The 25,478-nt window shown below is 39.0% G+C and overlaps 6 protein-coding genes across 10 annotated transcripts; 4 read left to right on the top strand and 2 right to left on the bottom strand.

The window, feature by feature from the left end:
- The first annotated feature begins 629 nt into the window (after positions 1-629).
- On the top strand, positions 630-3,353 carry LOC141905128 (translation initiation factor eIF2B subunit gamma-like). Its single transcript, XM_074793901.1, has 2 exons — positions 630-763; positions 997-3,353. The coding sequence occupies exon 2, from the start codon at positions 1,009-1,011 to the stop codon at positions 2,392-2,394; it is 1,386 nt and encodes a 461-aa protein (XP_074650002.1). The 5' UTR covers positions 630-763; positions 997-1,008; the 3' UTR covers positions 2,395-3,353.
- Positions 2,931-6,243, bottom strand: LOC141905127 (FAST kinase domain-containing protein 5, mitochondrial-like). The gene is made up of 6 exons (XM_074793900.1): positions 4,557-6,243; positions 3,975-4,090; positions 3,714-3,879; positions 3,550-3,634; positions 3,117-3,249; positions 2,931-3,037 (listed from the first exon to the last, which is right to left on the bottom strand). The coding sequence occupies exons 1-6, from the start codon at positions 6,022-6,024 to the stop codon at positions 2,951-2,953; spliced, it is 2,055 nt and encodes a 684-aa protein (XP_074650001.1). The 5' UTR covers positions 6,025-6,243; the 3' UTR covers positions 2,931-2,950.
- Positions 6,244-6,260: 17 nt separating this feature from the next.
- Positions 6,261-8,993, top strand: LOC141905126 (bile acid-CoA:amino acid N-acyltransferase-like). 4 transcript variants are annotated; one of them, XM_074793896.1, is made up of 2 exons: positions 6,261-6,411; positions 7,071-8,993. In XM_074793896.1, exon 2 carries the CDS (start codon positions 7,077-7,079, stop codon positions 8,385-8,387), a length of 1,311 nt encoding a protein of 436 aa, XP_074649997.1. In that variant the 5' UTR covers positions 6,261-6,411; positions 7,071-7,076; the 3' UTR covers positions 8,388-8,993. The 4 variants fall into 4 exon arrangements, with proteins under 4 accessions (XP_074649997.1, XP_074649996.1, XP_074649998.1 ...); XM_074793895.1 differs by having other exon boundaries at positions 6,261-6,537; XM_074793897.1 differs by having other exon boundaries at positions 6,321-6,380.
- Positions 8,994-12,968: 3,975 nt separating this feature from the next.
- On the top strand, positions 12,969-16,178 carry LOC141905344 (short coiled-coil protein B-like). Its single transcript, XM_074794186.1, has 4 exons — positions 12,969-13,341; positions 13,487-13,567; positions 14,730-14,816; positions 15,238-16,178. Exons 1-4 carry the CDS (start codon positions 13,287-13,289, stop codon positions 15,378-15,380), a joined length of 366 nt encoding a protein of 121 aa, XP_074650287.1. The 5' UTR covers positions 12,969-13,286; the 3' UTR covers positions 15,381-16,178.
- A 2,009-nt stretch (positions 16,179-18,187) lies between these two features.
- On the bottom strand, positions 18,188-21,023 carry LOC141905491 (transcriptional repressor p66-beta-like). The gene is made up of 2 exons (XM_074794358.1): positions 20,908-21,023; positions 18,188-20,331 (listed from the first exon to the last, which is right to left on the bottom strand). The coding sequence occupies exon 2, from the start codon at positions 20,274-20,276 to the stop codon at positions 18,819-18,821; it is 1,458 nt and encodes a 485-aa protein (XP_074650459.1). The 5' UTR covers positions 20,277-20,331; positions 20,908-21,023; the 3' UTR covers positions 18,188-18,818.
- A 1,786-nt stretch (positions 21,024-22,809) lies between these two features.
- Positions 22,810-25,473, top strand: LOC141905672 (uncharacterized). 2 transcript variants are annotated; one of them, XM_074794640.1, is made up of 7 exons: positions 22,810-22,943; positions 23,151-23,528; positions 23,617-23,696; positions 23,784-23,893; positions 24,197-24,266; positions 24,367-24,480; positions 24,561-25,473. In XM_074794640.1, the coding sequence occupies exons 2-7, from the start codon at positions 23,233-23,235 to the stop codon at positions 24,770-24,772; spliced, it is 882 nt and encodes a 293-aa protein (XP_074650741.1). In that variant the 5' UTR covers positions 22,810-22,943; positions 23,151-23,232; the 3' UTR covers positions 24,773-25,473. The 2 variants fall into 2 exon arrangements, with proteins under 2 accessions (XP_074650741.1, XP_074650740.1); XM_074794639.1 differs by having other exon boundaries at positions 22,812-22,943; positions 23,154-23,528.
- The last annotated feature ends 5 nt before the right edge of the window (positions 25,474-25,478 follow it).

The following is a 25,478-nucleotide window of genomic DNA, read 5'->3' as shown; positions in this document are numbered from 1 at the left end:
CTACAAGAGATGGGATGTGATATAGTGGGTCTTGATGGCGGATTATGCCGGCGCGGGCCCGTATTGTCACAATATCCGAACCGTTACTTTCGGTACTTAGTGCAATTCGTGGTCGTTTTCGGTGAAGAAAATACGGCAGCTCCACACTGTCATTTCCGGTAAAAATGCAGGTACTTTTTAGAAAATTCGTAACATATTTCATCTCGCAAAACGCTGAGATCCTTATTGAATCTGATTTCATTCGGTTTAAATGAAAGTAAAAGAGATTTTTTCGGTCTGAATTTTTTTGGGGGGAAAAATGATCGCGATCTGTTAAGATGCGACGTAGTACAATATTCATATGGTTAGTCTGTCCATACACCACTCAGTATTTGAGTAATACTTAGGTTGATTACTCGCTGGGAGTCTGTTGTTAAACTGGCACTGGTTTTTTCCTATTTCATTTGAACCATGTTTTTCGTTGATATCTCCCTCTAGTCATGCTCCGTAGAAAACCGACTCGAATAGAGCTGAAACTCGACGATCTCGAAGAATACGAAGTCATACGCCGCGAGAAAGAACGTAAAGAAGAACTGAGCAATACTACGACAACGACACCTGGTGGCAATACATCGTCGGCTGCGGGTGATCCGTCTACGAGTCCCGTCATTCCGTTTTACGGTAATCGTAATAAACCAGAAACGGTGCACGAAAGAATAGGCTACGATCCTTTACCAGTTAATCAACCATCAAGGCTCCATCTTCACTGATTCAAACAACACTGGTGAGTTTTCAATGATGTCTCTCTGCAGGTTGTGATTTTGGATTTCATCGCAGATATTCTGTCAATCATATTTTACCGGGTGTTCCTTAGTAAGCAGTCGTAAATCTTAAGTCTAGTCTTACATTGTAAGATCAGCCATAGCTAATAACTAAGATGATCCAAGACTGGTAACTCGAGAGTTAACTCTATGCCAGAACTAGATACGATTACATTGGTATTTTTTCCTGTTTCAGAAAATCTTACAAATGCTCACAATGGAGTTTCAACCGATTATAATGGCCGCCGGTCGGGGATCGAGGATGACCGAGATCATCGCGAAAACGCCGAAAGCTCTACTTCCCGTCGGAAACAAACCGATGGTGTGGTACCCGATAAAAATGCTCGAAAAAGCCGGCTTCGAAGAGGCGATTATTATCGTTCAGCGCGGGCATCGCAAATCAATAGAACGCGTATTAGTCGACGAATTACAAGTCAACGTAAAATTAGAGTTCGTTAGTATACCGGACGAAGAAGACTGGGGCACGGCCGATTCGTTGAGATTCATACGCGATAAAATCAAAACCGACGTGCTCGTCGTCAGCTCCGATCTGATTTCCGACGTTTCCGTACAGCGAGTCGCCGACGTTCACCGCGCGCACGACGCCACGTTAACGATGCTCCTCTCGGCGAGTAAAGATTACGCGTCAGAAACGATCGCCGTGCCCGGGCCGAAATCGAAAAAGAAATCGGAAGTCGAGTTCGTCGGTCTCGAAAGTCAAGAACACGGGAATCGTTTGTTGTTCTTGTCGTCGGAGGCCGATTTCGAGGAGAATATCACGTTTCGTAAGTCGATCTTCCGGAAACATCCGTGCATCGACATACGCAATGATCTCGTCGACGGACATTTATATCTGTTGAAAAAATGGGTCGTCGATTTCTTGCACGAGCATAAATCGGTGACGACCGTCAAAGGCGAGTTGCTGCCGTATCTGGTGAAGAAGCAGTTCTCGCAGAAAAACAACGGGATTCACGCGATCGAGGAGAACATCAACATCGCGATGGCGGATAGTCCGCAGAAAGGCGACGGGCGCGATTTGTACGATTACGGAGAAGAGGACGAGTTGTGTAAACTGGCTCGCGAGTGGTCGACTTGGAACGACCATTCCGGAGATATGGCCGAATGCTATCACGGAAATAAGATCCGATGCTACGGTTACGTAATGGATGACGGTTTATTGATGCGCGTCAATAACCTGGCAGCGTTTTGCGATGCCAATCGGCAGGCGTCGAAGTTTTTGTCGGAGATCGCCGGTAAGGAGCTGGCGAACATTCATCCTCAGGTGAACGTACCTCAGAAAGCGCAAGTAGGAACCGAGTGTATGGTCGGCGAATGGACGAACGTCGGCGAAAAGGTAACGATTAAAAAGTCGTTCATCGGGAAACATTGTAACGTCAGCGAAAAGGTTCGCATGACGAACTGCATCGTAATGAATCACGTGACTGTCAGCGAGTCGTGTAACGCTCAAGGTTGCGTAATCGGCGATAACGTTCATATAGGCGAGAATACCGATCTGAAGGACTGTATCATTCTAGAAAACGTGGCACCTTCGAGTAAATTGTCAAATGAAGTAATCGGTCATGGTTTTAAATAGTAATCATTAATCAACCAATTTGCTTTTGTAATCAATATGAAGGACATTCATTAAGTATCGATGGTATGAAAGATCTTACCTATTTTTAAAGTGGTCATATTTTTGGATAAATAAATGGCCCTTATCCTTAAAGCACATAATACTGTAGACTCTGTTTACCACAGAGCCAATAACCTCGGATTATCGTGCCCTAGATAATAGATATACATGTATAACAAATTTCCTCTTTTCCATAACCTTTATCGTAACATTTCTTCTTGCTCCGACTGCCCCAGAATTCTGTACCTCCAAGATTTTATTGGTCCCGAAGTAGACAGAGTCTACATTTATAATAATCGAAAATGCTGGATATGTTTATGCATGTAAAACCACCTCATGGAATTTTGTTACGTGTTTTTGTCATTTCATTTGCTGAATAATCGGTTAATAAAATATCCTGTAAAGTATCGAATGTCTGTTATTTCTCTATATTGTCTGCTTGAGATCTCAAAATAACCAGTATCAACAAACTAAATCGGTTTAATACTATGATTTAATTTAGCACAAAGATGAGGATTTACATAAAATTTATGTGAGGTGACAAAAGTTTTTTCAGATATGCCGGTTTTCCAGCTCTTGCTTGGTTCCATTCGTAATACGGAATCTGAAATGACAAAGTTTAGTTCAAGATTTGAACTGAGAGGATTTCTAATGTATACTGACAACTCAAATGACTTACTAACCTCGAGCACCGTGTAACCTAATTTCTGAATTTGACGTCTCTTCAGAATGTAGTTACCGAGCAACTTGCGCGAAAAACCGTAGTCAGTCTGATAAATGTGATAGTTATTCGGAGCTGCTATTAAAATAACAATTCTGTAAGAAAATGAAACCAATTAAAATCCACTGATTCCGCTACCTATGATATTGAAATAGGGTTTTCCCTGTGATTTAATGGCTTGATTCGATTAGAATTGCTCTGATGCTTATATGCCGTCCCTTGCAAATCCAAAAATTCTGCCAGGAACAAAACAAGGTGTTTGATTTTGAAATGGAAATCGAAGTACAGATGTAGTTGAATGGTCGGTCGATATTAAATCCCAAGGGTTAATCCCAATTTTCATAAACCAAATAAATTTCATCGAACTGAAACTATTTGGGTTAGACTTTTTGTACCTTTTATTTCCTGGTTTTGGAGAACTGGTTTCTCGCCAGTCAATAAGATCAACAAGACTGCCATCTTTAACTTCAAACACCACATCTATGGAAATATATTAAGTTATCAGTTGAGTTCGCCCTTAAAAACAATTCAACGAGATCAATCGGTTCCAGGGATTTACCTGCTGTTTGTATATGGGGAAGTGTGTACATGATGTCTCCGTACATGTTACCATTGAACAATAACTCTAACTGACTCTGTACATCTAGTAATAGTTTATCCCTCCTCGTCTGTTGTGAAAGCAGTTTCTCATGAGGCAGCTTCAAACTGTTGATATTTGCATGGTCCTAGAAATTACAAGTATACATTGTATATATATATACGAGATTGAAGGTAGGACAAACTGTTGTATTAAAAAGCATCATTTATCAAGTTTTCGTACCTGAATTTGTACAAGCATATCTTCTGGTAGTAGATTACCATCGTAATCGGGGTATTCCAATCGGATCGTTTGATCCAACTGAAACAAATCACGTGTAATGTCATAACTCGTCATTTCTGAAAAATGAAACCAAAGAATTCTTTGATCTTATTATACTCATCTGAAAGCAGGCACCCGTTAATTATATATGCTTCAGTAGATTCTAAATTCCATGGGAAATGCCACACCAGCTATCCAATCAGACGGGACCACGAAGATATAAGAAGTACTTGATCAAAATACGCTTCTTTTCAATTAACTTTGATCAATGTTCAGTTCTCCAATCCAGGTTTATTAGGTAAATCATGCATCTAAACAAACTCTGAATCATCTTTATAGTTTATTATGTGGCACAACTTATATGTCATTCATACAATTAGAAAAATTATCATCAGATTCTAATTGAGTCAAAGAAAAATGGTGTCTACGTTGTACTAGTGCCACACTTGCAAACCAGGTCGATTCTGATTTTGCATGACGTAGTAGCGCTACCGCTAGCCCACCCGTAGTATGTACAGGGGAAGATCCACATCCATGACTCACCCTTGATTAATTTAATGAATGAAGGACTAAACACTTGATTGATGAATTCACGTGGGAATATTTCGAGATAACTGAACCCAACTAGAGCGCGTACTGCGCACTGTGGAAACCGTGTGTACGCCCCCTCCGCCTGCCGGCCGGGTCTCAGAAACTCGTCGACGAATTTCCGATAGAACAAGTCTTTCTCTGCCAATTTCGACTGAAACAATCCCAACTGCAACAGCAACCAGGACAAATCTTTCAGGCGCCACGTCGAAATGTCCTCATTCGTCACTTTATCGCAGAGCGCTTGTAAAATTCCGTGGTTCAACTGTTTCATAGTCAACGAAATTTGCAACAAGTGCAAACATGTCGTTATTTTGAAATCACGCATTCGCGGTAACAACGCCGTCAATAATCCTAACGAGTAAGACTTCACCTGCGCGCTGAACGGCTCCACGTTTCGATTCGTAGCTCCGTAAACGCTTTTCAAAATGGCGCTGATTGTTATTTCGTCGATATGCGCCGTATTTTGACACAGTTTACTCAAACAAACCTCGACTATTTTATTCGATGTGATCACGTGCTTCGATTTATACAATCCTAAACACGCGACAGCCAGCTCGTCGACGCTCAAATCGTCGACGAACTCTTCCAGTTTCCGTTCGAGCATTTGTCGCAACCGCAGCCGAGCGTAACGAGCGAGGTTGATATAGTAGAGAAAATAGACGACGTCCTCTTTCGTCATATTATCGACGTATAGCTCCAATTGTTGAAACAACTGTCGAGGTATGTGCTTGTAACGAAACTGATAGAAAAACTCGAGCACCGAAAATATCGTCGTTTTGTCCCAGTTTAAGGCGTATTTTTCGATTTCGACGACGATCGACTTTCCCAATACAAATCTGATCATACGCATCGGGCCTTCGGTGCACTCACGTAGCGACAGTTTACTCAGCAGTTCTATACATTCCAGTAGTTGAACTTCGTTGAATGTTTTTAACTCGTCGCACAAAGACTCGCAAAATATCACGAACGGTTTATACTCAAAGATCGCGTTGTCGCGATTAAGACTCACGATTTCGTCTAAAACTTTGAGAGTTTTTTCCGGAGCTGAGAAATTGTCGTTTTGACGAGTTTCGTAATCTCTGAGCGTTTCGGCGATTTTATTCGAAATCTTCAATCTTTGATTTGAATTATCGGCCACTGGACTGACGAGATGTTTATAATGAGGTAAAGTTTCAAGAATTCGGTGACCATGCTCGTTTTCAAATTCTTGTGGCGGACTGGTTCCCGATTTACCCATTGGATTCAATTTCAGGTCGAATTTCGAAACGGCGTTCACCATAGAAACAGATAAATGTCGAGCTGATGCGATATACGGTTGACATGAAATATCAATTCGTTTGCTCGGGAAACAAGAGTTGGTTATTAGTTTCATTCTTGAAAGTGACAAGCCACATCCTCTCTTCACGAGATTAAACATCATCACGTCCTATTGAAAATTAAGAAAACTTTCTTTCAACAACCGTAAAGTCGACTACAATAGCTGGTCGGTGCAAAATGATTACGCTCAAAAAAGTAAACCTTTTAGGCCTACCAAATTGTTATGTTAAAAAAGGAAAAATGCAAAATTGCGATTCTTATAAGCCTACGGCCTTGGGATGTTATCGCACGTGTATATAAAGCCTATACCGAATCTGTTGGTTAAAGATAAAAGACGGTGTAATTAAGTTTCAAGTCAAATAGTTTATTGAGATCCATATAGACGCCCGACGCGAGTGATGCAGCGCTGGATTTTGTACTGTTTTTCGTTGTTAGTCAGGACTTTGATTGAGTCGTACGGTAAAATGTAGTTGCCGGTGTTTGTGAGTAGGTAGGCCGATCGATGTTTGACCGACCCGGCGCGCCGCCCGATTCAGCCCCTATACAGTAGACTTTGACCTCAATGTCCAGTGGCACTGAGACTCACGTTCACTTGGAAAGTCACATAAAAAGCTAGGTAAGGCTTGGGGCCCGATGATTTCAATGAAATAGTTAATCAAAGTCAAACCAGTCGTGACTAGTGGCACTCGGACTCCGAGTTGTGTTAGGTGGCCGCGCCGGGCAGTGTTAATAACTGTGTTATAAATACAATACTAAATACAATTCTATTACATTTAGGTGAAAGTAACATGAATCACTTCTCAAACCGTTTTTCGGTCTGTAATGTCAGAACTGAAGAAGAAAATCTAACTCTTAGCGATCTAATAATTTACCTTACTTCACATCGTATGTACAGTACAAAACATAAAATAGTGTGAAGGCTGGTCGCAACTGCATAAAAGATTAAGAACTAGGTTAACTATCAACATATCTTCATTCAACTAATGTAAAGATATATAGTTCTGTCCCCACATCACTTACATATTATGACAGTTATTACACGATTCATTGTGTCTGTGAATGATCAATTCTTCTGCTTCCTATAACCAGCAATGCACTGGCTATATCAAAAGTACATCGTTATAAATTACATAATAATTTTTTCTTCAGAGAAGAATGGCGAATTTTCTTGATTTACGTATCAATCCAGTGGATGGACTTGTTGACGATGACGATATTCTAATCAGCGTTCACGGAATAAAACCTTTTGAATTAATCACCCTTTCATCATTAACGATTGGCGGAGTCAAACGTTTTGGGGCCGTTGCGCATTATATAGCCGATGCAAACGGAGTCGTTGATACATCGGCGCATGTGTCAGTAGGAGGTGATTACGTAGGGAAGGAACCTCATGGTTTAATTTGGGCGATGAATCCACTTCCAGATCAAAGATTTGGTACGAGACTCGTCCACGCAGATGTCGAGACGCCGGTCGTCTATCAGATCAGCGTTTACAAAGGACATCTGAATATTGAAGAGGTTTTGAGAAGTGACGCATTGGCGACCGGTGAATTACGACGATGGTATAAGGCGGAATCGGTACGTCGCGTTAGAATTCGACACGGCCGTGTAAGGGGCACATATTTTATACCTGCAGGGAAGGGCCCGTTCCCCGGGGTCATTGATCTGTTCGGAATAGCCGGTGGAATCATGGAGCATCGGGCAGCTTTGCTGGCATCACATGGCTTCGCCACTTTAGCCCTCGCGTATTTTGCTTACGAAGATCTTCCTAAAAATCTACATGAAATACACATGGATTATTTCGAAGAAGCAATAGCATGGCTTCTCAATCAAGATAATGTCCGAACGGAAAATGGTGTAGGGTTTGTTGGCGTGTCGAAAGGGGCCGAAATTATATCTGGCTTGACAGAAATGTGCCCGGAAATAACCGCAGCAGTTATAATAAACGGATATAGTCATCTGTTACACGCGGATATGATGAGACACAGAAAATGCATAAAACGAGGAGCTTTTTTTAGTATATTACCCGAAGACTTTTTTAACAATAAAAAGGGTTACTTTAGATTTTATGACCTCAAACTTCTCGATTCACCGGCAAAAAGAGCAGCAGAATTCAAACCTGAACTCTCGGAAGCCGCGAATTATCTGTACGTTGCGTCCGGTTTCGATTTATCATCTCAACCGGACAAAAGTTTGCATATGATCCAGAGATTAAAAGACGCTGGAAAGACCAACTACGAATTGGTTCTACTGGAAGGAGCTGGACATCTTCTCGAGCCTCCACATTCGCCTATGTGTAGATACGTCTATTCGAAGTATCAAGATGCCGTGATCGACTATGGCGGTGAGAAGAGGCTACACGCCCGAGCTCAGGAAACGTCTTGGCGAAAGATAATCAATTTCTTAAGGGAGAAATTATCACGTCCTGCATTACCAATACATGCAACTGAGAAATCAAAATTATAACGATTAGATGTTCATACATGTAATATATAATGCTACTATTCAATGGGATTTGCTTACGCATTACTCATACACTAATCAGATAAATATGTTGAATGAAACAACGACATAAATGAGCATGGTTTGAAATTCTATATTTTATCGATATTCAATTCAGCTATTATTCATTTGGGCAATACCTATAAAAATCATAAAGATAATTATTGTCGGGAACCCGAGAAAAATGTATGTATTTCTTTGAAAAGTTTGCGATGACCGTTTATGGCCGTTGACAAAATATTCATACAGTCACGCCGATTTTAATTTTCATGAAAGCAAATTGAATATCTATGTAACACGATTTGATTTATGAATCCATGTGACAAATAGCATTTTTAAGGGGTTGAAGTTGTATTTTACATCCTTCTGCCAACAGAACCACAAGACAAACACCAAACAAGTGTCTCGGCAAACCCCGACCGAATGCTCAAATAGACAAACAGATTCATCATCGAATTTAGTGATTGCAAAAGTTGTCCCGATTGGTAAGGTCGTTTTAATTTCCAACCAGTTAATTTATTCAAAGATGGTATGAACGTGTTAATAACTGCCGTCGCATATTGAAAGCAATAAAACACATTTAAAGTCACTATCGTCAGGGTTATTTGCATCCCTTGTTTACCGGAAGTAGCGTCTTTCTGTGTGAATTTTTGACGGTTCTGTCGAGCTTTTCCTATTAACAAGAACATATGTGCGTTGCATGCTAAAATAGCAATTCCAGGAATGAACTGCATGATGACTTTACCAAAAACGAAATCGTAGAATAAAGCGTAATCTGTGTTGCTAAGTAGTAAATACTTCGATTTAGTAAATGCACACGGCTCATTAAAGTCGATAGTGCTAACCTTGTCCCAGGCAGTTGGCAAATCAAAAATAAATGTCAGAATCCAGATGATGATAGAGATACGTCTGGAATTAGATTGCGTGCACAATTTTTTCGCTGAGAGTGGAAATCGAATTGCGATGTATCTGTCAATATTCAACGCGAAAAGTATCCAGGAACTTGTTGTTGTAGTCATTTGAAATACGGCGTCAACAAATTGATAAACGTGCAGACGATACATTTGATAAAAACGAACGTATTTTATAAAGCGGAACAGGTCAGTATTAGAAAGTCCTCTCATATCTCTACCAATGACCGCTGTCAAACAGTTCATTGTATCAGCTATGGCTAACATACGTAGATAAAATACGCTGCTTCCCTGGTGTTGCATAGCTGTGAGAACTGAGAAAGCGAGCAAGTTTGCGACTATGCCGATCAGATACGACAGGGATCGAATTATGACCATAACGTTTTCGTATCTATATACATGTATACCGGTTAGATGATAGCAGATATTCGTTCGATTTCCAGGCATGTTGTGCCGATTCAGTCACTTGGAAAAATGTGGTCCAGTGTGTATAAAGCTTTTTAGCGTTATAGACGCTTAGTTGATTTCGCGATTAAAATATGTATATATATATCATTTGCAACCAGATAATGCATTCCCGCGAAGCATTATAATGTGATGTGTTAAAGGAATCCAATATAAACGTCACATTAAGTATATTTTTGCACGTGTGATTTTACCTTTCATTGTTGGTTATGTGTGATACAACAACTCCCATTATAAGACATATACACACATCGTCTTGCTTTGGACGATTTTAGTTATTATTCCAAAACTCGGTATCAACAGCATTTTCGAATCTTCGTTTCGGATGTCATGTATTTGTTACCCAGGGAGCGCATTAGTTTCATTTATTCACGTAAAATGTGAATGACGGATGCATCGATGAAGAAATCATACAGGGTTTTTACATAACTAAGGTGTATTACGATATATGATAATTAATTTAGTTGGGACGTTTTTATGTTGTTGTCAAAACTTCGCATAATCGAACTTTGACGAATACAACGTTAGTTACCAGATTGTGGGTGCAATAAATAACTCGTTTCTTTAGCTGTAACTTTTTTTAGCTTGATTATCGGAGAAGTACTGGTTAATGGTGGCAATTCAGAGGCAATTTTAATGTGTACTACATGTATAATATGAGCAAGAGATGATTGCTCGTAGAATATACTAACCAGTTGCACTTTCTCGTTCTTCGAACTCATGGGCCACAATGCGACAATTCTACTTGAGTTGTTTATTTATGTTATTCGGATTTACTCGTGTTGTAGTAAGGTGTTAAGCTCACTTGAATAAATGGTTAAAACTGATTGTTTGATAGTCTACCTACGACTACCAGCAATACCACAAGACAAACACCAAACAAGTGTCTCGGCAAATCCCGAACGGATGCCCAAATAGACAAACAGATTTATCATCGAATTTAATGAGCGTAACAGTTGTCCTTCATAGTAAATTCGTTTTAAGTCCCAACCAGTAAATCTTTTTAAAGGCGGAATCAATGTATTTGATAGAGCTGTAGAGTACTGGAAACAGTAAAACACATTTAAAGTCATTATTGTTAATGTTATTTGCATTGCTTGTTTACCAGAAGTAGCACCAATATGTGCTTCTTTTCGTTTGAATTTCCGGCGGTTCTGTTGGGCTTTTCCTACTATCCAGAACATGTGAGCATTGCATATCGAGATAGCAATTCCAGGAATGAACTGCAAGATGACTGTACCGAAAACGAAATCGTAGAAAAATGCGTAATTTTTGTCCATTAGTAGCAATCGTTTTGATTTAGTAAATGCACACGACTCATTAAAGTCGATGGTACCAACCTTGTCCCAGGCAGTTGGCAAATCAAAAATAAATGTCAGAATCCAGATGATAATAGAGATACGTCTGGAATTAGATTGCGTGCACAATTTTTTCGCTGAGAGTGGAAATCGAATTGCGATGTATCTGTCAATATTCAACGCGAAAAGTATCCAGGAACTTGTTGTAGTAGTCATTTGAAATACGGCGTCAACAAATTGATAAACGTGCAGACGATACATTTGATAAAAACGAAAGTATTTTATAAAGCGGAACAGGTCAGTATTAGAAAGTCCTTTCATATCTCTACCAATGACCGCAGTCAAACAGTTCACTGTATCAGCTATGGCTAACATACGTAGATAGAATACGCTGCTTCCCTGGTGTTTCATAGCTCTGAGAACTAAGAAAGCGAGCAAGTTTGCCACTATACCGATCAGATACGACAGCGATCGAATCATGGTCATAATGTTTGCATAGGTGTAACCCCTCGGATAATAGCAAACATCCGTTCGATTTCCAGGCATGATTCGCTATCCATAGAATGGACTGCGAGCGGTAACAGTTTGGTGGTGTATCAATCAAAACAAATTGTGTTTTTGCGTACGATTTATATTGAATAATTTGATTAGGAGACAAATGGATGCATCACTCATAGATTGAAATTTGATGCAGCTAGATAATATATTTTCGTGCGGTTATGCGGGGATGTCTATGATCGATGAAATATGTAGATATACATTTTCTTTTTCTGTTTCACACATAACATTATCCTTTGTATTAACGGGTCGAGAATATCGGTGAAAACGAAAACGATATATATAACACGGTGAAATTTCGCTAGATTTTGAAAATGAAACTACCTATCCAATTCAACCGGAAATTCTTTCGAAATTATTTTATTTGAGAAAACGGATTGCATTTGATTAAGGCCTTGATGTCAGATCCATTTGAATCTTAGCTACACGTGGTTAGGAAACGTTTCGTTCATGAAGAGGCCGGAAAGACTCTAACGAGTGACAGATAGACAATAGTGTAATATTCCATTCAGCGATTGGATTGATAACATTTAATTGAAATATCCGAATCAGCAAAAAATCAACTGCCGGGCTCTGGTATGATACTTATGTTGCACCAAATTGAAATCATATCCCACAGAAGTTTTTGAGTCGGAGTTTGATGAAAAGTAAAGTCCTTAGGGACACCTCTCCGACTGAGTCAGAGCCCTAGTCCACGTCCCCCATTCATAGTCTGCCCGTCTAGAAGATAATGCTTGGAACAATCATTTAGCAAATGATTACCTCAGGGGAAGTGGTTTGGCGGAGGGCAGGTACAGATACCAGGCGCGGGTTGGAAGTTTGCAGTCGGCGGTCAAGCCCGGATTGGACAGGCTCTAATTGCCGCGGCGTACTTACTTAATTTCTTCAAACATGTGGTATTCAAAGAAAAAAAACGTCATTCAGTAAATTATTGCCGCGGCTTTTGACGCTGCAGTCGCACTTCCAACTACTGACGCACAGAGTGCGCCGTACCGATTCGGAACCATTCTCCCGCAGGATTGAACCTACGTAGTCCGTAGCCGTAGGAGGAGAGTCCGTTTACGCATCCGCGCGGTATTTCGTATTTTAGAATGAACATGAGTTGAAATGTCGAAATCAAAGATCAAATCAAATTCTAAGTAAGTTTCAGTTAGTACCATTACCTTTTGATTAACTATTTTTTTCTAAGAAAGATTCTGATCATTACTTTCTTCTCATTATTTTTTTCGTATCTATCATAAATCGTCGTTTCGTCGTGCAGTTAACATCATCACGAATGACGTCACTTGTCAAATTTCCATTTCCGGGTTCGTAAAATTCTGACTTATTTTTTAGTTGTTTCAAGAAAATCACTTATATTCTGATATATGGTGCATGTTTTCAAGTTTTATTTCTATTATCAATAAATATGATGATAACATAATAAAGAACTGTAAATTAATGGGTTACTACAGGTTGTTCAGCTTGAGGAGTAGACTGAACTGGGTGAGAATGAAAATTTGGGCATGCGATGCATCATCAGACATCATCACATCCTCCAAAAGCCAGCCATAAATAATCACCTGAAATTAATCTCAAGAGTACATGGTTTGGCTTGAAATATTTTCTTTTTATTTCATAGTTGGAACAGAATGAGCGATAAAGAAAAGATGTTTTCAGTACCATTATCTAGTGACAGTGATTCAGGTACTCTTGCTTTACCAAATCGTGGTGTATGGTTAAGAGATGATCTTGGGCCTACCTATACATATTACCTATTCATATTATTAATGCAAGACAACAGAAAGAATTGTTCTGATGATTTAAGAGTCACTGGTTCGTTGTATTTTAGATGTTAATCTCGGTGGGCGACCATTATCGCAAGAACTATCAGAGGCCACTGAAAGTATGAGTAATGGCACCTCTACTTACAGTAAGTTTGTTTTTTATTCATAACTCTGCTTTTCTGCACAAATTGAAGCATTGCCATTATTATGTACTAATATATGGTAAAAGTGATCTAAATTTCTGATCTCGCCTCTGAAAACGATGTAACTCCAGGGGCCATTTGCACAGCCTTAGATCAGTCTAAGATTAAGAGAATGTACTATTATAGTCTACTGAATGGAGAGGTGGAGACGCCTTAGTTTTGGGCTGACCTTATCTTACATACCAAGAGCATCAAAGTTGTGAAACCCTAGTAGTGGGTTATTTCTAGCTTCATAGCGTCATAGCTTCAATTTATCAAATGAGTATTAAAGTACCGTAAGCAAAACAGTACGATAAGGCAACGTGGCAATTTAAGTAAAGCTGTTTTCTACAAATTTTAGTATTCATCTGTCAAAAATTGTTTGATGGTTGGTATTCTGACCCAGTTATAGATCCTTTCTGCTATAGTATAAAGATCCTTTGAATGGTTGACACAACGGTTGGTCCCATAAATATTTTGAAGAGTCGATATATGGGCAGCACCTTTGAACTCAGCAGTTCGTTGATATATTTTTCCGACTCTTATATATAACTCGATATCGGTCTCAAATCAGACAAGTTTGTTGAGAACTGACTTGCAGGGAAGAGATCTGATCATCCAATTGGTACGCACACACAGGGTACAGGCGTTTGAAAATTCTTATTAAAATGCGTATATAGAGAGAAGGTTATGGTTATAACTGCCGAACGCACTGTACTTAATACGCAGTATGATCGTTGTCATTGAACACATCCTTTAAATAGTCAGTTGCTAATTCAAGACTTGTTGTGAAGTGTTACGATTCATTAATTTCATCTACTAGTCTAATATGTCGAAGTCACCAGAACACCTTGAAATTGTTTAATCAGCACATGCTTGCATTCGAGGTACTAATATGGTGCTATAGTGTAGGTAGATGCTGGGGGTTGGAGGGATGTAGTATCAAAAAGTATGAATGTGCATGGTAGTGGGCAGGGGGTTAAAAACTTGCAAATTTGTGTGTAAGTACTTATTGAATGATCCCTTTCGTCTTATTTATCAAGAATTAAAATCAGAAACTTTGACTCCTGCTAAAATTCTAGGGTAGACAAAATTTTAGAAACACGATATTAAATTCTTTTATCAGGCTTAGATCCCGATGCCAACCCTGACGAAGAAGAGGAAAAACAAAGATTAATATCGCAAGTTATGGAGTTGCAAAATACATTAGATGGTATGTATGTTGAAAACTCAGCATGAATGGGGTACATGCTGACTAGGATATCACTAGATACCGATAGTACGGTTGCTGGATAAACGGGACAGAAGTTTTTCTGTGGTGATAAGAATTATATTAATTAACATTTTTTATTATACGGATTATACAACCATAAAAGCAATTGTTTTCGGACCACATAATACAGATAAAGTGAAAATATGGATATTCTATAAGGATTAATTAAAAGAATTTATTAGGCTCTTAACAAGTAATAAACGGGACCAGAGCAAAATACGGAATAGCTTAAAGTGCAGACAAATTGGCTCCCGATTAAGAGGACTTGACTCTACCTCATTGAACTAATTTTTTTATTGCTGAACCTAAAATGCTTGGTCGATGATAGTATAACAATATTCCATCTTTTCTTTGCTTTCAGATTTATCTCAAAGAGTCGATTCTGTGAAAGAGGAAAATCTAAAGTTGAAATCGGAAAATCAAGTGCTCGGACAGTATATAGAGAATCTGATGGCCGCTAGCAGTGTTTTCCAGTCGACTTCCCCCAAAACAAAGAAGAAATAAGCGCGCGAAATGGCGTACTTGCATTCCTTCTTCAAAATCAAAATGATTTTCAGTATGAAAAAAGACTTTAAAAACTAAGCTATCCATATTTGGAGGACTTTATGTTACGCTTTGCTGTATTTGTGTCAGCGAAGGGCTCCGGATGGTGAGGACACTTCCTCGCTATTTTCACCTCAGAAATCATGGATGTTATGTAGATCGTCATTGCTTATTTATATCGTCGTCATTTGCAACATTTTAACGATCATGAAATAACTAATTCGGCTTTAGTTTCGTAGATATATCGCGGTTAATCTTGTCGTTTTAACTCCCAATATTTTGCTTTTAAAAACGATCTTTGGTACTAACAGACATTGCTTTCATCGACGTAGATAAAAAATATTTATTGATTTGTAACCAAAATGCTCATGAACCATCCCTTTTTCATTTAAATTATAGATGATTTTGATGGTCTAGTCAGTTGTCAGAAGCAATGCTTTGTTTTCCAGTTAAAGCGCAGTTAAATATTGAAGAATCGAGATGTCCCCATGGCAACAGACATCTGTCTGTTATATTATTAGGTGATGCAATATACATGCACCATACATACATGAGTGATGTGCTTCAATTTTACTTGAATGTTAATAATATATGCTCTTCAGACACATATAAATACGCGTAGAACGAACATGAAGCCTGTGAAATTTGTCTGAAGTGGAACTAAATGTTTTTCAGTCATTGCGTAGATTCGTCGATTTATTTAACTTTGATAAAATGCATTTATTTATTGTATAAATTTTTATTACATTACAGCAAAAATAAAACACTATCAATGTTGAAAAATAACTTAGTCTTATTTCGGATGTTTGTTGAATAATAGGATCAGGAATGAATGCCGCACATTTGTTGATATCCATCAGTTTTGATAAAATAAGTTTCGGCCCATGGATGTGAACCTTGTTATCGGATACATTTACACTTATAGTTCCATGCTAAACATTCGCTGTGAAGAGGGTTTTGATAAATTGAAAAAGAAATAGAAAATTTTGTTTGGTTCAGTCACTAAGGGAGCTTTTACTGTAATAGGACTTGTACTATCTCGCAAAGTTAGTCGATGGCTGCATGGCACCCAATGGGATGAAATTAGCATTTGATGGCTGCATGGCACCCAATGGGATGAAATTAGCATTTGACTGGTCGACGGGCAATGTGGTACGAGTGATGAGAGAGTATTATGTTCGGAGGATCGCGGGTTGAGGTAGTCCTCTAAAGGATTAAGCAGCAGTCAATGGAAGATGCGCCAGTATGTATTTGAATCAAGGTCCTCTCAGCCATAGTCGAAACATTCTATAAATAAGCTGACTCGACGAAAAACTCAAATCGCAATTTTCATGTCTAATAAATAGATTTATTACCGCAAATAACAACACTAACCAGTTTCTTATCAATATAGAAAATAATCACCAATTATCGCTGTACTTCACCTCTATATCTACACAATTATTACAAGTTCAATGGTGTCCCAGGGGTTTCAACCTAAACCTGAGACATCGATCAGTTGATAACCAGAGATTTGTTAAGAGCTACCTCACCTCCCCTCTAGCCAACAGTCTTAAATTCGGTTTATTGAAAAATACATGGAATTAATTCACTTGAGACCCAGTTCTACAGTAGCCAGTTAAATTAGGCTCGCTAAGTTCATTTCAAGTAATTAAATCCATAAGAATTGAATCTCAACATAGAACTGTGTCGGCAAGTACTGCTACAAGTCGCCCCGCACTAATTCAATATGGCTCATACTAATATTACATAAATCTGAAGACCTATGTGTGCTCCTCGAGACACGCTATTCCACACAATTCTAAGAATTACTGAGGTAGAATAGGAATCGTTATCAATTCTAAAAGTATGCAAATTAATCGATACCACTACTTTGTGTTTCAGTTCAGCGCAAACAAAAAACTACTGTGCCTCAATGAACCCAGTGTATTATCCAAGTCATTTGACACATGTCAAAATCCTGTAAATTGGCTAAAGAGATCAGAAGAACTCTCTATTTTCAATCAATATTGTCAATGGGATATTCTTCACATCTTCAGCTTTGGTTAAAACTATATCATACAGTAAAACGTACAAAAGCCGGGATAATGTCGGAAAATCGGAACATGAAGTTCGAAGGAATTGCTTGGTCCACTCCAAAGGCTAGTTGTTCGACTGGTTGGCTAAGGATAACTGGCGGATAAATACCATCAGTAACAATGAACTTCTTAATTGTCACTATGTCAACTATCCAGTGGTTAACTCTAACAAACTTTTGGGCAACTGGCCCAGAATTTTCCAACGTATGAAAGTTTTACTGTATATACCTCAGTAAGATATAATCTCTCCACAAGAATTTTAACTCCATTTATTGAAACTCTTTTTGATAACCTCAATATATTCCATACCCTGCACATCAGAATCTAAATCATGAGTTCTTTTAGCGTAGCGTTTTCGATTAAGGCCTTGGAATTTGACCTTAGATACTTCAGCAACTTGGCGGCCAGACAAATAGCCATTATATCATTTTGCCATACGATCAATTGCTCTAAATACACAAATATATCTTCAAACGATTCAACGAAAAAACTAATTCATGACCTCAGTATTAAAATCTGCTAGGTATCTCACAAAAGGCGAAACACACTGATATCTATATTCACTTATAATAATAATAATAATAATAATAATAATATCATAATAATATAATGTACAATGATTCAAACATATTTCGTTTTATATATATTTATATATATATATATAAAAAAGAACAAAAAGTTAAACACTGTACAAGAAATAAATATATAAAAGGCCACAGTAGTTTCAGGATTGTTCAGTCGCCGCCTAATGACCTTGTACAAGAAAGTCTAATTCATCAGGCATCGAAGGAAACATTTCACATTCCCATTTCATCATTGAATATCAGTGGGTATACGTAAAACCCTGTGTAATATAGAAATCGTGGACAATGATTATATTCTCACTAATGCAGTTTATAAATCTACAACCATTCCGCGAAGTGTCAATTCGGAACCGTTTATTTCAGCCCGGCAGTGCTGTCATTGGTATCAGTGCAAGTCTCGAATTCATGATTCAATTAAAAACCGCGTAGCTCTCGATAGTCAGTGTCAAAAAACGAAAACAACCATCGATTCCTCACAACTATTACGACTATACCACATTTTTTCCCCAAATATTTCACGATTGAAAAGCGACATGACGCAGTGCATTTTTTTCAAATAAACGTCGCACTTTGCTGCGGAATACGACGAAAATTTGTCATGATCTCATATAAAAAGCTCGACCGACGATATACGAAATTTAAGCGATTCTATACAACACGTCTTTTTTTTTTTCAACCGACGTCTTCGTAGCGTCGTACGACAGATTAAAAGCGATCGTTCGGTTTCAAATCGATAATTAACTTTTCCACTGCATTTGCGGGTGCATAGACCGAGCCGATGGAATCATATCTAACAAATACTGTCGCTGCAGATCCGACGCTTTCGCGCCGTACGGATACGGAAACGACAGACGCGAGTTGGCGAACGCCGCCGCCGGCAACCCGGCGAGATGTTGAGCGCTCTGCAACGTCGCCTGATGCGCCTGCAGTAGATTTTGATGCGTAAGCTGAGCTTGCGACGGCTTGTACGAGCCGGGAATATTCACCGTCGGATTGGACACCTGTGGCGCCGCCGTCGTTACCGTCGTAACCGGCTGAGCTTGTAGACGCTGTTCGATTTCCTGTTCCTGTTGCAACGCCTTGACGAACGCGCTCTTCAGACGGTTCGTGTGCTCTTGTTTCAGCGCTTTCTTTTGATTATTCGTCACGCAGTCCTCGCAGATAACGTTCTTTGAGCCGGGCTTGTCGCGCTTCCACACCGGCGTGAAGTCGGTATTACACTGAACACACGTAAACGGATTGAACACGTATTTGACGTCGGTCGGCTTGATGCCGCGTAAATTGCTATCCAAGTCCGTGATCGTTTTGACGACCTCCTCGAGCCCGACGAGCATGATGAACTCGTTACTCGCGAGACTAGGAATGAAATTCATCTCCGGTGGCGGCGGCTTCGGCGGCGGAATTTGAAGCAACGTTTTTTCGAGTTGTTTACGCAGCGCTAATTTCGCAGCCGCCTGACGCTGTCCGGGCGTTTGATTATCGATGACGGCCTGACTGACCTGATTGCTCTGTTGACTGTGCGAATTCGACTGGCCCGGTATACGGTAACCGGCCGCCGCTAACAAGCTCTGATTGTTTTGCTGGGAATTACGAATATTCTGCGAAGCCTGCGACGACATGCGATCTCTCGACGACATCAGCGGCGGTGGACCGTGCTGCGGCGATGCCCGTACCGACGGCTGGCTAGGTGAACCGCGGATCTGATGCTTACTGTTACTCACCATACCGCTATGAGCATTTCTCATCAGCGGAGGCGGCGGTACGTTCGAACGACTCTGATGAGCTTTATTATTACTCATATTATTATCGTTCGATTCAATCACCTGATGGGAACGCTGGCTTTGTCGCAGTTTTTTCAACAGGACTAATTTCGCCTCTTCGTTGCGTAATTCTTCTTGCAGTCTTTTGATGATTTTGTTCTTGTCGACGTGATTCAAATCGCCGTTTTTAAGATCGGCGAATCCGTTCGCCGCTTTGACCAAACATTCGTCGTCGGAATCCGATAGCATGATCACATCCGGGGGCGATGTCGGCTTCTTGCTCAGATCCATCGGCGCGTCGGCCAAATTGCCGTTGTTTTCTTTTTCGTGATCTTTTTTCGCCTTTTTCACGGAGAAGTCGAGCGCGGCGCGAGGGTCGCCGTACTCTTCGCGTTGACGGAAGTCCATCGTTCGAACTTGTCCACGACTACTCATGTTCGAAACTTGTTCAACCTCGAATCATCCGCATTTACGAAACCGCAACCAAAATCTAAGGAAAGAAAAAAAATTGTGGATATCACTCGTATATCACTAGAAAATTGAAAGTCAAAAACTTATTTGAAGAGGAATCATATCGTCAAATGCCAATGCCGGGCCGAGGGATTTTAAGTCAATTTCCAAATATATCAAAACTGTTCAGTAGTGATGGTAGTTAGAAGGTAGTGTAGTGTGGTGATTAGAACATATTTTGAGATCCAAAAACAAAACTATTTGTAAGTACAAGATGATACACCTGTCCCAGTCGAAAATTTTTCCTCCCTCTGACTGTAGCTCCCCTTACACTGACAACATCATCAAGATGCTACACTGATGACCACACAAATCAATCAAAATTCCTGATATAAATAAAAAGAAAAATTTGTCATCAATTCGGAGATCTACCTATTTAAACTACTATTTGAATGGAATTCTAGAACACCGGTGCGATCAGGTACTAAAAACAGTGCCGGCCGCCGCTAAACACAGTCCACAGTAACAATACAAACTTTCCAGTATCTCGTTTACATATATCAGTGTTCACTGCTTAACAATTAATTCGGCATCATTAATTAGAGTCTATAATTACCCGTTATATGCGCTGAAAACCAGTTAGAAATGAAGCATCGCTAGTTAATCGTGTAGATAATCCCGAAAAGAAAACTATGCTCCAAAAACAACTCTCTTCACAGAAAGATGGCGACTTTCCGGTCAAAGCATCTGCGGGGTTTAAAATGTCTTTGTCAGGGAGTTCAAATCCAGACTCGCCTAACCGGATTTCGCCTCTCCTATGTGTTAAATAATAGGTGTTACTCATACTTAGTCGGAATATATTACGATCGATGGAAATTGAACTTGGCGCAGCTTGAATTTGAATGCGTGAAAATTTAATCGATTTTGACCGCCGGGAACGTCCCCTGACCCCCCCCCCCCCCGGGATTTGGTTGATGCATCAATATTTTATCTCTCAGAAAAGACTTCGGATATTTCAGAGAATACGGTGATAGAAATTAAACCGAATTGGTTTATTTCAGACCCTCGCCATAAGTGCATTTTTTTATCGATTTTGACCCCAGCGAACACGTTCCCCTGACCCCGACCCAGTTTTCCACTATTGATTTATGCAGTAGGCAGCATCTTATACAGTCGACAATTTAATGAGTGTTTAATGATGAGTGTAAGGCGAAACAAGATAAATGATGATGAGCATCTCATCTGACTACAAAAAAATTCAAAAAGGGAAAATGCCTGGATTAAAGCACCACGTCATCCGGGTCTTTTGGAAACGATTTATATAATGTTAGTCGTGGATTTACTGTAAACTGAACGCTCTCTCAGTGGGCGTTACAGATGCAGTTTTCATTTTTGTTTTCATTAAATTGTCTGCATTCTCGAGAGAAGACAGGAAACCTTTACAAAACTACACTATACGATCTGAATATGAGCAAAATTTAGGGTTCACGCGCGCAGGTTGTGTCTGATGGTTAATTCATAATTTTTCATCGTGCTCAAGAAACAATTCGTACCGGTATATTAAAGGGAGGCCAAGAACCAGGTTTATCTGAGAAATGTCATCCTCAAGGATTCCAGTTGAATCTCTTTAGATAATGAGTTAATACCACTGAAAATCCAGGTTGAAATTCTTGGAACGATTTTATTTAACTTTACTTAAGAAAATAAAGATCGAGAAATAGGGCGATTCTTGGTCTTGGAAACTATTCAGCCTTTTTAACGGTTAATAATCACTCTAATCAAAATGGTGACCAATTTAATCAAAGAATTAATCCGTAAGTTTAAATTTGTTGGATAAATTTTCATGATTACACAAAATCTCTGCCGCTAAGCAGTGACGCCGCCACGAATTTATTATTGTCGCTGAGGGGAGGAGAGTATTCAACGTAATCCAGTTGTGGAAATTGGACGGTTGGAAAATAACATATTTAAACGCCAACGAACATATCTTAATATACTGAGTTTATTTGCGTTGGCTCTGAATTATCTGTTTCGTCCTGAGATTTGATATTGTGTCTGTATTGTGTTTTTGGTTTTATTTTTTGCTTAGTTGTTGTACAATATGCCGATTGTATATATGTTTTTTCTCATATACGAATTAATTGATTGATTGATTCATTCATTCATTCATTCATTCATTCATTCATTCATTCATTCATTCATTCATTCATTCATTCATTCATTCATCCATAAAAGCATCAATCGATGGACTCTAAAACGAGAGTCCATAATCAAAGTAATCAGAGCACACTCAAATTCGATAGGAGTTACAATGTTACACTTTTAACAGTTAGAATGTATTAATCATGTAATACTTCGTAAACTACCACGCTTTCTCGACCCGGTTTTGATGTTTGAAAAACTCGCGCATTTTTGTGGAAATAATATACGGGATCGAACCTCATGACAGAAAAGGTACGCGCGCGCAAAAGACTTCTGAGGCACGTCGTTAAGTCAGCAGTTTTACTTCCGGGTCCAATTAATTGTTGCCAGGTGCTTGTAAACAATCCTCGATCAATCTCAATACTGCACGATTGATGTTGATAAAATGCTAAACATGGCGTAAGAATGGCAGAAAAGCAATCAATTCCTCATTAGAGTAAAGAGTACAGTGTGAGTTTGCATATTGCCAAGCGGATTTTATGCTTTGACTCGGCCAGTAATCAATCACTGAATGAATCATTATATAAGGTCTGACTACCTCCCTCCACTGCCTGGCGGCACTCATTCATTTCGTCTTTCAGACTGTCTAATGCCCGGTTAAGTAGTATAGCCAATAAATAGGGCCTATGCCAAATAGTCATTCATTTGTTTATACAGCAGTGGTGAGAGCTGATCAGATTTCTCAGTCTAAGGCTCCATACTATATATCAATATCGCATACACTGACACACACTGAAGAATGGCAACTGGACATTTAAACCCAGGATATAAAGATCCAGTCAGTCGACTGAGACGCTCCAAATCAGCGATCCCGTTCGGTTCGAAGGCAGATGCGGAATTGAACAACCTGATGAAGCCTTTGGATGGCAACGTTTTGGACGAGATACGAAGACAGGCTCGCGAAACGTGGTCTCGTCCTTCAACTTCAGCGACTACTTACAACGACTTTCACAACGAAGCTTACCTCAAGAATCACGTGCAGGCAAATACAAGACCAACTTCTCCAAGTAGAAAAAATAAACCACATCCACCTCTGTAAGTAGTTATACAGCCGCTTCAACGCTTTCAAACAGTAGCGATTATTATTCGTTTCATCGATGGAAATGCTTATTTTCATTTTCAGTGTATTTCTCACAAACAGACTTCATTATATCGAAGGTTTTCAAAATGCTGATACAACTCTTGGCAAAAGAGTTTATAAAGGTAGGGAAATGTATCTAGTATTCTACATGATTATGAACTATTTATTGTTTTTACTGTGTATTGACTGGTGATGTTTTTCCGCTACAGTTGATGGAAGTGCTATGGCTCCTATTGAGAACGCTTACCGACAAAGCTTACGAGCCAAATATGAAAGTCGTCCAAATACAGCGACAGTCATGCAGTACAAGAGAACAGAGGTATGTCAAAATGATCAAGTTAATTAGCAGGAGACTTCAACAGAGTGCGAGAGTAAAGAATGTACTGGAGACAAGGGATTTACTCAGTAACCAGACTTTAGTTTCTTCCAATCGGATATTTTCACAAATCATACGTTGGTATAAGCCAATCTGATTATAAAAATAAAAGCTTACCACCAATGATTAGGTTACTAACTAAGGACTAATCAACTGGATTTATTACTGACTTTTATCGTGCTATGTTTATGCAGAAAAAGAACATTTCATTTATGTTTTACCAAAATATGTTGTAACATTTTTCAGGGATTAGATGCATTGGATTCAAAAGATGCACAAATAACTGATGCCTGGATAAAAATGTCAAATGATAACGGTAATTAAAATATACCTAATGCAGCAGTCTCTGAATACCAATATATGGAACTATTTAAACCTAGGAGTGACAATATTCAATTTCTTAAATGGATTTTTAGATCGACGCGATATAATTGAGAAATTGAAAGAACTTGATCAGAGTACCGAACGTAGACGAAGTGCTGCACCTATTCCATCATTACGAGGATACCTTAAACAAGCAGGCTACACTGGTAAGTCAGGATTTTTCGAGACCCTGCCACAACAAATTGTAGGGACTAAAATTTCCAAATATATACTTATCTTTTTATAGACCGAAAAGCTTGGGACAGATTACAGAATAATTCGCGCATCGAATACAATCCAAATCCAGCCAACAACAACACGATAGGTGCTCGAAAATACAGCGATGTCTCGAAAATGCGTCGATCTGTTTATAAACCAATTCCATCGAGAGGAGATTTTGTAATTCATCCGGACTGGCCACCAACTATAGCTCACCACAAATTACCTTGTTTGTGCTAGACAGTTAAAAATTAAGCCTTAATTATATCATGAATGTAGAAGCGTCAAGGATCAAATTGAGTCAAGAAGATACACACTATTCGTGTAAGATGGATGAGAGAAATCACACAATAATTCAAAGATGAAAAATTCTTATATATATGAATAGATGAGTATATATTTTGAGCAACGTTTCGGCTAAACACTATCTACTACACTATCAGGCATACTGAGAAACAAATTGAAAGTATAAATATTCTGTAATTTCATTTTGTTTCTCAGTACGCCTGATGATGGCTAATAGAGGAAACTTTGTTCAAAATATATACTCTTTTATTCAAGAATTTTTGACTGAATTATTAGGGGATCCCTCTCGTCAATTTTCTGATGAATTTCTAAGCTTTTGTCTTAGTATTTACTAATCATAATGTCTGTGATAAATACTGTTGTTTTGTATGTGCTGACAATTTGTTTTTGTAACTATCTACACTAATTGCCCTTCATCATCAGATGTCTGTTAAGTTGCACATAGGATGTAATTTATGCCAGTTCTCCTCTGAAACCATTGAATTTTCTCAAACCTACTTGATCCGGCATTCACATTAACCAAAATGATCCTGATTAAGTGGGTTTTCATTGCATTAGACTTTCTTTTTATCATATGAAAACCCATAGTCAGTAACAATCACTTTCAATCATGTAAATAAATGACTTAACTATGTAATAT

Source organism: Tubulanus polymorphus, chromosome 5, assembly GCF_964204645.1.
Source record: "Tubulanus polymorphus chromosome 5, tnTubPoly1.2, whole genome shotgun sequence".
NCBI classification, from domain to species: Eukaryota; Metazoa; Nemertea; class Palaeonemertea; order Tubulaniformes; family Tubulanidae; genus Tubulanus; species Tubulanus polymorphus.
The sequence above is the reverse complement of the archived record's forward strand: the minus strand, read 5'-3'. Positions and strand labels throughout refer to the sequence as shown.

Excerpts from the sequence above, each read along its gene's own strand:
- LOC141905128 (XM_074793901.1), top strand. The coding sequence starts at position 1,009 with ATGCTCACAATGGAGTTTCAACCGATTATAATGGCCGCCGGTCGGGGA.
- LOC141905127 (XM_074793900.1), bottom strand. The coding sequence starts at position 6,024 with ATGATGTTTAATCTCGTGAAGAGAGGATGTGGCTTGTCACTTTCAAGA. Across the intron at positions 3,880-3,974 it reads ATATGCTTGTACAAATTCAG|GACCATGCAAATATCAACAG; the intron begins GTACGAAAACTT and ends TGTAATTTCTAG. Across the intron at positions 3,635-3,713 it reads TCCCCATATACAAACAGCAG|ATGTGGTGTTTGAAGTTAAA; the intron begins GTAAATCCCTGG and ends ATATTTCCATAG.
- LOC141905126 (XM_074793896.1), top strand. The coding sequence starts at position 7,077 with ATGGCGAATTTTCTTGATTTACGTATCAATCCAGTGGATGGACTTGTT.
- LOC141905344 (XM_074794186.1), top strand. The coding sequence starts at position 13,287 with ATGAGCGATAAAGAAAAGATGTTTTCAGTACCATTATCTAGTGACAGT. Across the intron at positions 13,342-13,486 it reads ATCTAGTGACAGTGATTCAG|ATGTTAATCTCGGTGGGCGA; the intron begins GTACTCTTGCTT and ends GTTGTATTTTAG. Across the intron at positions 13,568-14,729 it reads TAATGGCACCTCTACTTACA|GCTTAGATCCCGATGCCAAC; the intron begins GTAAGTTTGTTT and ends TTCTTTTATCAG.
- LOC141905491 (XM_074794358.1), bottom strand. The coding sequence starts at position 20,276 with ATGAGTAGTCGTGGACAAGTTCGAACGATGGACTTCCGTCAACGCGAA.
- LOC141905672 (XM_074794640.1), top strand. The coding sequence starts at position 23,233 with ATGGCAACTGGACATTTAAACCCAGGATATAAAGATCCAGTCAGTCGA. Across the intron at positions 23,529-23,616 it reads AATAAACCACATCCACCTCT|TGTATTTCTCACAAACAGAC; the intron begins GTAAGTAGTTAT and ends TTTCATTTTCAG. Across the intron at positions 23,894-24,196 it reads TGCAGTACAAGAGAACAGAG|GGATTAGATGCATTGGATTC; the intron begins GTATGTCAAAAT and ends AACATTTTTCAG.